Source organism: Vidua chalybeata, chromosome 6 (assembly GCF_026979565.1).
Source record: "Vidua chalybeata isolate OUT-0048 chromosome 6, bVidCha1 merged haplotype, whole genome shotgun sequence".
In the NCBI taxonomy this organism is placed as follows: domain Eukaryota; kingdom Metazoa; phylum Chordata; class Aves; order Passeriformes; family Viduidae; genus Vidua; species Vidua chalybeata.
Window position 1 is genome coordinate 14,144,692 of NC_071535.1, and position 14,545 is coordinate 14,159,236.

A 14,545-nucleotide genomic window follows, 5' to 3' on the forward strand; every position below is an offset into this window, starting at 1 on the left:
CCCAATGGTGCTTTGCAGCTCTTCACATCCAAAAGTCTAAGGCAAGGAAGGAGACAAAACTGTGCTTGACCTCATAAGACCTTCTTACAAATAATTTTGGTTATTTTAGTAGATTACTATTTACTTGCAATAAATGTCTGCCTTAGAAGGATATCTGTAGGGTGTTAAGCCCCATCAGATGTACCATCATCCATTCTCTGACAACCACTTGCCACGTCAGAGACATTCAATGTTCTGGCTGTGGGTGATTTGCCTTATGAATTACTGGCATCCTTGCTGGGGAGCTGGCATGCAACCAGCAGATAAGGGTTGAGCAATGCTGGCAAGAGGCCTTGCTCAGGGCCTCAGTGCTTCCTCTGATTCATAAGAGACTGACTAAAGTTTTGCAGAATAGGCAGCCTCACCTTTAAATTTTCTTGTGTTTCTCATTTTCTGAAAATGTCTTAGCTGCTTTTTAATTTGTTAAATATAGTATCTTACATTTAAAAAAAAATTGCTTATCTTTTTCAAATCTGAGCTTACCAAGTGTCACACTTTATCATTGGAGGCTGAACTTTCTTGTCCTGATTGGTCCTGGGCAAATCCTCATCACCCCCAATAACTTCTACAGTGTGCACCAACAGTTTTGTCACATGAAAAAATATTTTTATTAGAAGCTTAATAGCTAAACAGCATAGCAGAAAAAAATAGACAGACAGAGACTATTGCTTTTTATGCTAACTATAAGATGATGTAATTTCTTTGTCTCTGAAAAAATTATAGTAACTTCATTATGATATAATGATCAGCACTCAGGGTCACTATCTCTGTTCAGGACTAGCCCTTTGTCTGCCACAAATATGTACAGCTTTCTATTACTGTGATGTACATTAAGTGAGGTTTTGGCCTCTAACCTGTTATTCACAGCACAGATCTGTCACTCAGATAAGGAATGCTTGGGGCATTAAATATTTCTACTTATCCTCCTTCCAGTGCTGAAGAGCATTTCTCACTTTGTGATAGTCCAGAGCTACATAGCACATGCATTTATCCATACACCAAAAATGGGACAATTTGAAAAGTTTTTTCAGAATTTGGACCTTGCAGTTTATCTATTGAGTTAATCTTGTGTGATGGATGTGAGATTTATTCCAGCTCTTCCTGTGGGAAATGGTAGTGGCTGCTTTAATTTCTAGTGTGTGCCTGGAGATTTTCTGTGCAGGAGCTGAAAGCCAAATGTGAACTTTTCTATGTGCGAATTACTTCCCAGAGAACATCTTTTCCAGCTGTAGCTGTACATTGGAGCAATAATGGAAAATAAGCCTCACTCCTGAAAGAAAATATTACTAGCAGACAGTGAAGATTTTGCTGGAACAAACCTAAAGTGCACAATATTAAGATGGCAGCAGAGAGTTTTCTAGAGCAATTGCTTCATGTTTCCTGCCAAATGTTTTTTTCCTGTAGAATGCACTGCAACCAGCCACACATATGCATAAAACTAGGAAGTTTTGAATTAATGGATTCTTTATACTGTGTCATGTCATTTAATAGCTCTCCATGAGCAGTACTTGATAGTGCAAGGGACTTATTGAGTTTGTGGCAACAGTATGGCCAAAGTAGGTTGTGTGGATGAAGTTCTTCTGCCAGAAGTTGAGGAGCACTGCTAAAGCAGGCTTATTCCCTCTTACTATCCACACAAGGTAGTATGATGTAGTTTTGGTTCCAGCAGGCAACTAGACACCCTACTGACAGTTTGACGGGAGGAGAATCAGAAAAGAAAAGATAAAACTCATAGGTTGAGATAAGAAAAGTGATAATTGAAGCAAAGTAAAGTATAATAATACAAATAATAATAGTAAAAACAATAATAGTAATGAAAAGGTGACAGAGAAAGAAATGAAACCCAAGAAAAACAAATTATGCACATAAGTTGTTCACAACTCATTGTCCAGTACCCAGCCTGTCCCCTGGCTGTAATGAATTTAATATCAATACTATTCTTAAAGCTAAACACAGTGCTGTGCCAGCTGCTAAGAAGAAAACTAACTCTAGCCCAGCCAAAATCAGGACAGATGCATTGCTGTCCATGGATTGAGCCTGAGAGGGAGATGGATCTGTTCAAGCCATGCTTACTAACTAAGCTGAAACTCAAGAATGGGCTTTGCTAACATTTTCTCTCACTCACTATTATGGGTATTTGTGGTGAAGTGTCCTCCGGAAAATTCAAATAGAACATGGCAATTGTGACCAAATGGGTCCATGGCCATTCTCCACCAGGGATAAACATACCAGTTGCAAGGGTTTCCTGTGGTTTGGGGCTGGGGAAAGAGGGGGCAGGTTCCTTAACTAGCCCAGTAGGTTAGGAAAGATACCCAGGATTTTACTCTGAGTCATGTGTGAAATAAAAGTCTTGGCAATGAAATCTTGGCTACTGAAAACTCAAAGGAAAAAACAGCTAAAATACTAGAATAAACTGTCTAATTCAGATGGATTTGTTTCACATGAGAGTTTCAAATTCCCTTATGAAAAAGCAGAAACAAACCTAAACCAAACTGCTCTTGAATGGTCTAGTCCCAGGATGTGTATTTCCATCTGTTCTTTGGGCTGCCAGAGGAGGATTTTTTTTGAAACCCCAGTTTTTCTCTTCATCTGCCCTTCTGACAGACCCAAATCCCTGCCCTGCTCTTCTGTGATGAAGGTGTTTTGACAAATCCTTTCCAGTGATGAAAAGGAGTGTCTACTCTTTGTCAGGAGTCCTACTGTGCTACAAGGATAGGGGGATGTTTCTTCCTGCATTTTTGCTGATGGCAATATTCTTCCTATCTTCTCTTATTTTACAATGTCTTCTAATCTTTTCAGTTGTGATCAAACATGATTATTAGGCCAATTTCCTTATAGATAACTTTACTGAAATAAAATTTTCAGTTTAATTATATGTTGTCTCAAAGATTTCTCCAGGTAAAATTCAAGGCAGCATGTGTGTTATCAATGCCATTGATTTTACTAAATATCCAGGATGGATGATTTAATTTCTTTAGGGTATTGTTTGGTTTATATCAGTGTGTTCCTCTCCTACATAAGGCAGGGTGACACAAGGCTAAATCAGAAGTGGATAAATTGCAATGTTGGAAATTCGAAGATTAGTCATAAGACCATAAGATCATATTATAACTCATACCCTGAAGGAGACCACACTGAAATTCCAGGGACAGTCTTAGGTCAAATATTTCCTGGCCCTTGGATGTTTGATTTGCTCAACTCAAATTTCTTTAACTTTAGTGTTTTCAATCCTGACAGGTTTTTTAAGGGAATGCAATATTCCAAGTCCCATCCTGAGATATCTACTTCTTCTTCCCTTTTTTACAATTTGCTCTGATCTCCATGCCATCAGGTCCCAACTCTGTCCCAGTTCATTGTCATTTCCCTTTCACATGCACATTGTTGTCCCCTGGTCCAGCCAGTGCCCGTCTCCTCCTCCTTCAATGTTTCCTTTTGGTCACTGTGACCTCCCTGCTCATCCCCACACTCTGGCACTGGGAAGATGCTGACAGAGGCACTGGTGGGTTATTTCTTCTCCTGTCTCAACCTTTTCCAATTCAAGTTCATTCTCTATTTTCATATACACCTTCAAGGCAGAAACAACACAGCACTTCTGGGTCAGGTTTGTTGAGGTTTAACCCCAGCCAGCTGCCAAGCCCCATGCAGCCACTTGCTCATTCCCCCACCAGAGGGATCTGGAAAAGAATCAAAAGGGTCAAAGCTGGAAAACTGATGTGTTGAGACAAAGACAATTTAATAGGGAAAACAAAAGCCACACACATTAACAAAGCAAAATAAGCAATAAATTCACTGCTTCCCATGGGAGAAGGTGTTCAGCCACCTCCAGGAGACCAGGGCCCCATCACATATAACAGATACTCGGAAAGATGAAAGGCATCACTCCAAATGTCTCCTTCTTCTTCCTTCTTCCTCCTTTCTCCCTTTTCTTCCTTCTTCTTCCCATTTTATATACTGAGCATGATGTCATTTGGTCTGGAATATCCCTTTGGTCAGTTTGGGTCACTGATCCTGGCTGTGTCTCCTTCCAATTTCCAGTCTTCTCTCCAGTGTGGCAGCATGGAATGCAGAAGAGGCCTTGTCTCTGTGTAAACCTTGCTCAGCAATAACAAAAACATCTCTATATTATTAACCCTGTGTTCAGCACAAATCCAAAACATACTAGCTCCATACTAGCCACTGTGAAGAAAATTAATTCTACCCCAGCCCAAGCCAGCATTCCATACAATTTTCATCATGCCCAGGTCCCACACTATTTAATACAACTCCATTAACCACCACCCTTCTTCCCATCCTGTGACATAGTACACAGAAGTAATTTCTTTAGTCAATGGACTGACCCTAGAAAATACTCATAAAATATCTACAAAACATCCTTTGAGTTAATTTAGTCCATGACTTTAGGCTCCATCTGTTCCGGTGGTCGCTCAGTACAGGAGTGGTGTTGTGTTTCTTGGAGTTACTGGGCACCAAAGCCAGCTCAGGTTTGGTCACTGATAAACTTCTTCTTGTAAGGCCTCTTGTCCATTGACATGGGTTTCTGCTGTGCTAATTTCTGTAACATGCAACTCAAATCATGGCTTACAACAATTTAAAGGCACATCCATTACAATCTTCACCCTTGGCCTTTTTTGGGCCAGGTTATCTGGTTTAACATTGCAATGAACTCCTCCTCTTGCCTCCAGCCTGGCTGCAGCAAGGGGTTCCCCCTGAAGTCCATCATTAATATAGTCTACGTCATTATCCTCCTCCATGGGCTGCAGAGCACACTGCTTCACCATGGTCTTCACCATGGGCTGGAAGGGAATCTCTGCTTTCCCTGCTCCAGCAGGAATTCCCACCCACAGGAGACAGTCCTCCTTGAACTGCTCCAGAATGGGTCCTTCTCAAGGGCTGCAATTTTTCATGAACTGCTCCAGAATGTGTCCCCCATGAGGTCACAGGTCCTGCCAGAAAACCTACCCAGCAGAGGCTTCTCTCAGGGTCATGCCACATTCTCCTTCAGGCATCCACCTGCTCCAGCCCCGCGAGCTCCAAGGGCTGCAGGTGAATCTCTGCTTCATCACGGGCTCATCCACATCCCTTCAACTCAAGGTGACACTGGTTCCAGCCTGTCCAGTACAGCAGCACAGAAACAGCAGCAATACCCTGGCCACCAGCCAGCCCAGGAGCACCGCCGTGGTTGGGCACAGTTCAGTGAGGTGAGTGCAGTGCAGCACCACAGCAGAAAGTGGCCACTAACGAGCACCAGACCCTAACACACAGTCAGAAATGCATACATTTACAGACTTTCATGCTGGAGAGTAAATCCATTGATTTGCAAGACTCTATTAAGTGGTTTAAAGCAGTATTTAAACTACAGATGATTTTCCTGACAGTTGAGCATATGTAAAAGAAGCAGTGCTTTCATGAAAGCCCTTGTCACTTTCTCATGGATGGAAACAGGAGGTTTTCCATTAAATTCAGATTTTATATTAATTTTCAATCTATTATGTCATAGCCCAAATATGCCAGCACACTCAAGAAGTGTTTTTTTCCCTTTATTTGTACAATGAATAACATGGACAAGTATTAGTCAGATGAGACAAGATATTTTGCCCTTTAAAGGTCCTCATCTCTAGTGAGAATATGGAACTTCTTTTTCTGCACCTTTTTCATTATTTCAGCTTTTCCTTTCTTTTCCTTTCTTTTCCTTTCTTTTCCTTTCTTTTCCTTTCTTTTCCTTTCCTTTCTTTTCCTTTCTTTTCCTTTCTTTTCCTTTCCTTTCCTTTCCTTTCCTTTCCTTTCCTTTCCTTTCCTTTCCTTTCCTTTCCTTTCCTTTCCTTTCCTTTCCTTTCCTTTCCTTTCCTTTCCTTTCCTTTCCTTTCCTTTCCTTTCCTTTCCCTTTCCCTTTCCCTTTCCCTTTCCCTTTCCCTTTCCCTTTCCCTTTCCCTTTCCCTTTCCTTTCCCTTTCCCTTTCCCTTTCCCTTTCCCTTTCCCTTTCCCTTTCCCTTTCCCTTTCCCTTTCCCTTTCCCTTTCCCTTTCCCTTTCCCTTTCCCTTTCCCTTTCCCTTTCCCTTTCCCTTTCCCTTTCCCTTTCCCTTTCCCTTTCCCTTTCCCTTTCCCTTTCCCTTTCCCAGAAAATATCTCTGCTTGGAGGTTTTTTGAATTAAAGATTTAGCTGGGGATGTATTAAATAGATGCAGTGTTCAACAGTTTACAATAGATGGGAATTAGGAATTTGATTTCAGATGACTCAGGGGACTTCACATGCTGTTGTTATTACTGGTGTTTAAGCCTGCTATTTATTTTAAAAACATCTGTCACAGAAACAGTGGAAGTAGTAAACCTATGACAGATTCTTCCTCCCTGATCACTTAATCCACCCTTAATCCTTAAACCATCGTTGCAGGAAGATAGACTTTTACGTTTTCAAAAGGCTTCCACTGTTCAGATTCAAAAAGTTTGAAAGAGCCATTAAAAATTAACACTAATCTTATTGCAATGGAGTTCAATAGACAGATTTCTATAATCAAATAAGAGATTAATTACGTATTCAAAATGGAAACAATGGAAAAGAACTGCAGAAAATGCAGTGCTGTTACAGTGAGTAACTGTAAAGGCTGAACTGAACAGGCTTTACAGTGAGGAGTTAAATAAGTTGTTATACAAATGATGGGTCTGGATGCTCCCTTCTGCATCCTCTGGCTGAACAGGCTGCACTATCTTCTTCCATGTCTGGACATACACATAATTTGAGAGTTATGGAAACAGATCTCAGTTGCTTTACATCTACTCTGCCATTGATGCTGTGATGGAAAAGAAGGGTTTTTTTTATTATGAGAGTTTGTGTTCTGGTAGTAACAAGGATTTTTAATCATAGCACTATATATTTGCTTTTCCCCAAAGGAATAGGGGGAAAGAGACAAAATATAAAAATAAATATAAGAAAGAAGAAGACTATGAAGCAAAATAAGGTGTTACATAGTTTATTAATTTTGATTCATAAACATATAAATATGTATCTAAAGATTTGCCTCAAAATAATACAGTATGAATGGCCATCATAGATATATTCACATATAAAAAAATAAAAAGGATCTTTACAGTACTTTATGAGCAATTTTGTAATACTTTCCTGGATCAGCAAAAGTCATGTTTTGAGGAGGCTACTGCGTTACCTTGCTCTTCTTACAATTTATGTACACTTTCTTTGTGTTACATCCTCTCGTACAATAGTTATGCACTGCACATAATTAAAGTGCACAAAACCAATTAAAATTCTCTATATCTTACTGTCAAAATGCAAATCAGTGAAAATATGGTTCAAAATAACCAAAGTTATCCCATACCTGCTTAAATGCACTTATCAGCTTAAGATTAAGCTCATATTTGCTCTGTAATACCTGTTGTAATTTTATGAATAGTGTTATAGGTGGTATGGTAGCTGTCATCACAGATACAATGCAGCAAAATATTCAGCTGGCTTATGGCTTTCTGCAAAGAAACCAGATTTCTGGTATTTTGTATAAAAAAAATTATTTTAAGCCACTGTTAATAGGTAACACAGGTTACATCATTTGGTAAAAAATTCTGGTATCACATGTTATGCATTTGGATGGATAACACAGAACTAGAAAAGCAAGCCTGAGGAAAAAATAAGCAATCAATCAAGTGATTTGCTTTAATTGATAATTAGCTTGGTCTGTGAAGGCCAGATCAGAGTGTTTCATATTAATTTTTAATGCCATTTGCAGTGTCATAAAATAAGTTATAATATCAAAATAAAGAGGAACTGAGAACCATTATGTTAAACTACTCTTGACTGGAAACATGTTGAAATTTGAAGACATTTCTTTGAAAGATACCCATCTCGAAGGAAATCCACAGGGAATAAACTGTGAAAAAACTTCTAAAGCCTTTTGCCTGAAGTATTTCCCAACAAAGACATAAATCACAGGGTTAATGCAGCTGTTGGTGATAGCCAGCATATAAGAAAACTGCTCCCCAAAGTTGATCAGTTCTCCCCAGAAGCAGCCTTTGATCACTTCTGTATGGTATAATGTATCAAGGAATACAAAAAAATGGTGAGGAGTCCAGCAGAAAAGAAACATCAGTACCACAGTGAAGATCAGCCTGGTTGCCTTTGTGCCTTTGTGCCTCTTGCAACCCTTTGCTCTGAGTGCTCTTCGTTCTTTTGCTGTTTTTTGTAGGGACCTAATGGTGGAGAAATTGAGGAAGATGATTGCTGTGGATGGCAACAGAAACCCCACCACATTGCCTACCAGGCTTTCAGCTATTTCCCACGATGGGCTGGGGAAGTCCAAAGTGCACGCTGAAATATTCCACTGGGGAAAGTCTTTCACAGTCCGGAACATGAAAGCTGGGATGCTGAGAAGGATGCAAAAGAACCAGATGAGCAAGCAGATCCCTTTGGTGATAGTTTTGCTCCATATCTCTCTGTGGTTCAAGGTATGGACAAAAGTCAAATAGCGATCCATGCTGACGGCCACGAGCAAGTAGATGCTGGTGTACATGTTCAAGGTGATGGAGGCGCTGATGCTGCGGCACAGGAAACTGCCAAATGGCCAGTTAAACTCATTACTGATGTTCTCTGCCCAGAAAGGGAGGCATGTCAGGAAGATGAGGTCAGCAACAGCAAGGTTCATAAGGTAGATTTCAGCTATCTTCAGGGGGCCCTTGTGCAGTGAATAAATTAAGAGAACAAACACATTTCCAAGCATACCAATAACACAGACAGTGTTAATGTACTTGGGTCCTATATAGTACACGATGTCCCACCAGTCATCCAAGTCTGGGCAAACAGTTGAGTTGTTCTGATTTTCACTTTGGTTTGAGGAAGGAATATTCAGTAGAGGAGTTTCAGTCATTTTGTAAAAAATTCGGAAGTGTACAGGAGGCGTCTTCGAAATGAGAGAAAATAACTGCAAAAAAGAAGCATAAAAGAGCAAAAGTTGCCTCTCATGAGTGGTGTAACAAACATTTAACTGCTTCAAATTCTTTATTAGTCCCTACTGATTATTATGGGCTAGATCAATACATACTTGATAAGTGCAGGAGTGGGAAATATTCTCAGTATTAGCAAGGATAGAACTTCCTCTACATCCCATGAAGTTTCCTCTCCTTGCTTCCATTGTTTAAAGTGGCACAGAGGAAGGAAAGTGACAAATTAGTGTAAATAGTTCTGTACATCTCCTCCAGATTGATGACAGATACAGATATGGGAGAATTCCATCTCCCTGAGAGTAGTGGGAGTCATGCTGGCAACACAAAGCCAGCTTTGTATCCTTCTCTGCCTTTTCTCTTACTCTTATTTACCATGCTATGTACATTATTATGTTACTCTATTATGTACTATATTATATATACATTAATATATTTTTATATTCTGTTTTCCTGCTGAAGCAGGATCATGCCTGTTTCCCTGAATTGGGAAAGCTGCTCACTCTCTGTATGTGCCACTTGCTGCCTGAACTTTACATAAATTTTGTTCCTTCTCAGTTCCTCCCACCCTGAACTTTGGGTTCAAAATTGCTGTTAGATTAGACAGCTTATTGCCTTCAAATGTCAGCGGTTGGAATAATAAAACACAGACTTCTCCAAAATATTACGCTAAAAATCGTGCCTGGAGGAAAGGCCTCTGCAGCTCTAAATTTACAGCACTTTTTCCCAGTTCAAAAATTTCATTTGAGTTTGGCTGTCCCAGGCTCCAAAGTGTTTAGTTCATCATATCATTGGCAATACCTTTATTTCTTTCTGGTAGCTCCATGTGAGATTGTGCAGGAGCAAGAACACGGGTAAAACCTTATCCTCCCATGAAAATCCACTGGACTTTCTGTCAGAGATCCACTGTCAGAGCTGCCTCCTGCTTCATTCTTCTGGTGCTGCCATGCTTGATGATAGTGCCTGGATCCTGGTTTTCACAGGCATTCAGTCTCAGAACTTTATGGTAGGCAAGTTATTATTGAGCCTGTTCTGCCCTCTGACATTTCAGTACTTCATATGCAAATGGAGCATGTCAATTGCAGAAAAGAATGTATTTGAAAAAAATGAATATTTTGCAATCAGTCATTCTAAATGTTGACTTTCTGCTGTAGCTATTTAACTCTGCCCTTTCAGCTTCTGTATTTTACACCCAGGAGACACCTAATGATGGATTTTCTGAAGAGAGAATTTAGGACCATCATTCATCTCTTTTACATATATGTACAGCCTCAGTGATTTCTGTATATGAGCACCTTGCAGTACTTATTTTGGGATGCTTCTAGGAATAAGTTTAGTATTAATATTCCACATCAGGCTATCTGGTACTAAGGCACAGAACATTTTTCATTGCTGCAGAATTAGGTGAGCAGCAAAGTTGTGTCTGAGTTCGTAAATGCACTCAAGCTGGCAGCCTTGACACGGAACTAAGCTACAACTCAAGTTAGCACAGCTCCCTGGATTTCCCTCACAACAGTCTGAATGTTACCCAGCTCACAGACCTCTCACGCAAACGAGGATAACTTGAGAAGATCTAAAATTACAGATAAAACACATACAGCTATAAAATGGCTGATTAGCATCAGAGAGGCTCTTTGTGAGACAGCAGAAATCTAGTGCTGTTGTAGCAGGAGGCTGGCTAAGGCATGAGAGAGCAATGGCAGAAAATCTGTAACTTTATATTTCAAAAATAATGTAGAAGAAAAATAGCAGTTAAACCTAAACAGAATTATTTATTTTACTAAATATAGAATAAAAAGAAATGCTTATTGTCCTTGCTTGCCCTTTTCCTGATGACTTCTTGCTATCAGCTTATGCCAGCCACTCTGCACACTTCAGACATGATCTCTCAGCGGGAGCCACAAATTCATTCATGATCGGCTCAGCTAAAAACACCTGGAAGTTTTATTTTTCATCGCAACTTGGATTTTATTCACAGCTAAATCCAAATTCTTGTTGAGCTAGCAATAGTACCTGAGGATTCTGTAGAGTGTTTCGTTGCAAAAATTTCTCCACAGTCTACTAATCAGTGTCTGAGCACTACCACAAGCCACAAGCCTTTTATAAATTTAGAGTTCCAAATGTTCTCTTGACAGAAAATGCACTTTATTTTCTGTAATTCCTGTAAGCATTTTGAAGTAGTTAGTGCTAATGGAAAATTAGCCACATGAATCGTTTTCAATTTCTGTCCTTAACACATTCCAGTCATCTTTTATACAAATAATGACATATTTTTTTACTTTGAACTGATTTTTGATTAATTTCCATCTATCACCCTTTTTACTATTAATACTCATTAGCCAGTTAGAGCAATTAGGTAAAATGGATCATGGCTTTACACATAAACTAATACTGAGCATCAGAATTACTTTTGTGGTGAAAAAGAAAGGGAAAGTCTTACTAGACTGCACAGATCAGAACTGAGAGCAGAAAAGATTATTTTTTAATATAAAATATAGAAATTATTTTAATAAAGATAATAAATTCAAAAAGAGAGGCATACCTACTCTTCGTCCTTCCTGGCAATCCAGGCAATGTTTCAAATTCGGAAACGGTTGATCAACAGCAGTACAGAGGTTACTGAGAGAATTCCAAGATGCATCCTGAGGCACAACTGAGTGACTGAGGGCTGTCCTGAGTGTTTTACTGGCTGTACACCATGTGTATGATGTTACATTTTGGAAGAAAGCCCCAGGATTTTTTTTAACTTTCCCAAACGTCAGCTGAAGTAATATTCAAGACATGTGAAATATTTCATTCTCATTGTGAAATAATACAAGCCATGTGTTGTGACTATTGTCATGCTTTGACCACTAATTAAAGCTCTCAAATTGTCCTTGCCAATTAAAAATTCCATTGTGTGAATGTCTGTAAAAATAAGAACTTAATTAACAGCTCTGAAATGCCTTCTCTGTACCAATGCACAGGGAGAAATTAGAATTAGGTTTTTGTTGTGTAGGGAGCTCCATTCCCTGCTAGACATGAGGGGAGCCATGCCAAGGAGCTGGGGGTAAAGCAGCACAGGTAGGTGGAAATGGCTGCTGAAACATGAACCTTGCTAAACTTCCCTTTACTCTTTTTGAAAAGCACTGATTTTTGCACCCCACTAGAGGTATTCAAGGCATGAATCTCTGTGAATATTACTGCTCAGTAATATTCATGATGACTGCTGTATTTTCTTAGGCTTGTACCCAAATAAGCTTCTTCTTTTTCTGATTACTTTCTGGGACCAAGTAGCCTGAGAGTGGTGGTTTATAAATTATTACCTTTTTCATTCTGATTGTCCATTGATTAGAGCAATATTTAAAAAAGATAATATCTTGCATCTCGGACTTTACATGCAAATCTATCTTAAACATAGCCATGTAAACAATGTAGGTTTTCAATTAGAAAAAAAAAAACACAATGAGAAATTATCAAGGGACTGGATTGCTATTTACTTATAGGAACATATTCTTCTCATTAGCTGCTTAACCAGCACATGCACCGTATATCTTGATTTTTATTCAATTGTGTCCATTTTTGTTTGATAAGTAAATTAAAATGAAAAGGCAGGGGAGGCTGAATGGTGATACCTTATTATGAACTTCCCTATCATGAAAAATACTTTTATTCCAAATTTTTATTAATTAAAGAATAGTAAGATAGTTATGTGAACAGTGCTAAAATTGATAAACAAAAAATGTTCCAGTTAACGCCATCACAATGGAGAAAACTCTAAATGGCTCAAGATTTAATGTTGGTTTGTTGTTTTTTTTTTTAATATCTTGCAAAATTTTAATTTTGGCAGACTTGAAACACAACATGTAATTTGTGAATTACACATTATGTAAGGAATCCTAACAAATTACAGAAGGAAAATCTTGAAACAATCCATCTCACACTGACTCATAAAGGTAAGTGCAATATGACAGGAGATCTTCGTCACAGACTTTCCAAAGTCTCCACTTTGCTTACACTACTGCATTTCCGTGTTTAAGTTATTTTTTCCATAATGAAGAACATTTGAGCAATAACAAGAAGTTTGGAATTTGTCTTTGCTTGGACATGAATCTCTAGGATCTGCCAAGTTCCACATTTACTCACAAACTGAATAAAAAACTGCAGCTGTGTCTAAAATTTATATGATAAATAACAAGTCTTATAAAACTTCACATCAAAATGAGATCAAAATACTGGTTTTGCAAATCCAAGTCCTCTTTGCAAATATCGTTTCTTATTTTCTGTTGTTTTTCATTGCTATATTTGGAAGATTTTTCAGTAATGGAGAGAGATTCAAAATTGGAAGTCTATGTATTTAGTAGAAAAAGTGAATAAGCACTGCAGTAGCTCCAGCATTTAAAGATCTCAGAACAAGTCTAGAGAAGAAGGTGTAACTTTATATAAAGGGGATTTAATTTATTGTGTCTTTACAACTTAATTCCTCATTTCAACCTATAGAAAGTATATAAAGATCCAGTAATATTTCAGTATGCACAGATGTAATGGACCATGAATTGAAGGAATTTGAAGGGTTAGTTTAAAAATATCAATAAGAGTAAATAGTTAATTTTTTTTTTACTGTAAAAAGCATATCTGTCTATAGGCACCTTCAGCTCAGGATACTCACAGCATGTTGGTTTATGTTTTAAGATAGAATGATCTTCAGACACACCATCTAGGCAGACTTTCCTGCAGAAAGTAAATCTTTTTAGAGCTGTGTAAGAATTTACAAATGCTAACTGAGCCTCCCTGATCAGAATGATTAAACAAACATATTGAACTTAGAGGTAAGAATCTTTGTTTAATTATCACACACATTATAAGCTAGACAAATGCCAAAAATCCCAAAGGTGTCCAGAGTTCTGGCTCTTGGTCCAACAGTTCAGCCATTAAAAATCTTCCTTTTAAGATGGCTGGAGCCTTTAATGATTGGGACAAAATATCTTTTTGGATAAGTATGTTCTAATTATTTCATTTTCTTTATTGAAATATTTGGCAAATCAGCCTAATTATCTGCTATAACTGTTCATCTGTTCTGTAACAGCAGAGAAGGTTTTTGATATAACCTTTGATATAACCTTTTTGAACTCTTTGTTCAGCTTTGTTGGATTTCTTCATATATACTATAGAGATTGCTAAGGAGAACTTAAACTCTGGTGCAGTTATTTACAATTCCCAAAGAATTATGCTGGTACCACCACAGTGTGGTAATAATCAAGCCCTACTAACTACAGTTTACAAAGCTTGAAACAGCAAAATATGAAGGAGCCAATACAGGTTGAATGGAATGGAAAGATGATTTAATGGCTAAAGACTGCTTAGGGATTTGGGAGACCTCAACCGAGATCCCAACTCCTCCATTGAAACCCTGTCTAAAAAAGAGCCACTTTCTCCTGTCTGCAATGACCACCTGTGGCTTGTGTAACAGCTCTTAAACTCTTAATTTTTCAAGTGAAGACAATAATCTACATGAAAAATGAGAGAGTGGAGAGATGAGAATAATTCCTGCCTGTAAATGCTGAAGGCCAGAAATGTCATCTGGCTG

The 14,545-nt window shown here is 38.5% G+C and overlaps 1 protein-coding gene across 1 annotated transcript; it reads right to left on the minus strand.

Annotated features, from left to right (window-relative positions):
* Nucleotides 1–6,988: 6,988 nt before the first annotated feature.
* BDKRB1 (bradykinin receptor B1) lies at nt 6,989–11,623 on the minus strand. The gene is made up of 2 exons (XM_053945965.1): nt 11,522–11,623; nt 6,989–8,960 (listed from the first exon to the last, which is right to left on the minus strand). The coding sequence occupies exon 2, from the start codon at nt 8,904–8,906 to the stop codon at nt 7,821–7,823; it is 1,086 nt and encodes a 361-aa protein (XP_053801940.1). The 5' UTR covers nt 8,907–8,960; nt 11,522–11,623; the 3' UTR covers nt 6,989–7,820.
* Nucleotides 11,624–14,545: the final 2,922 nt, after the last annotated feature.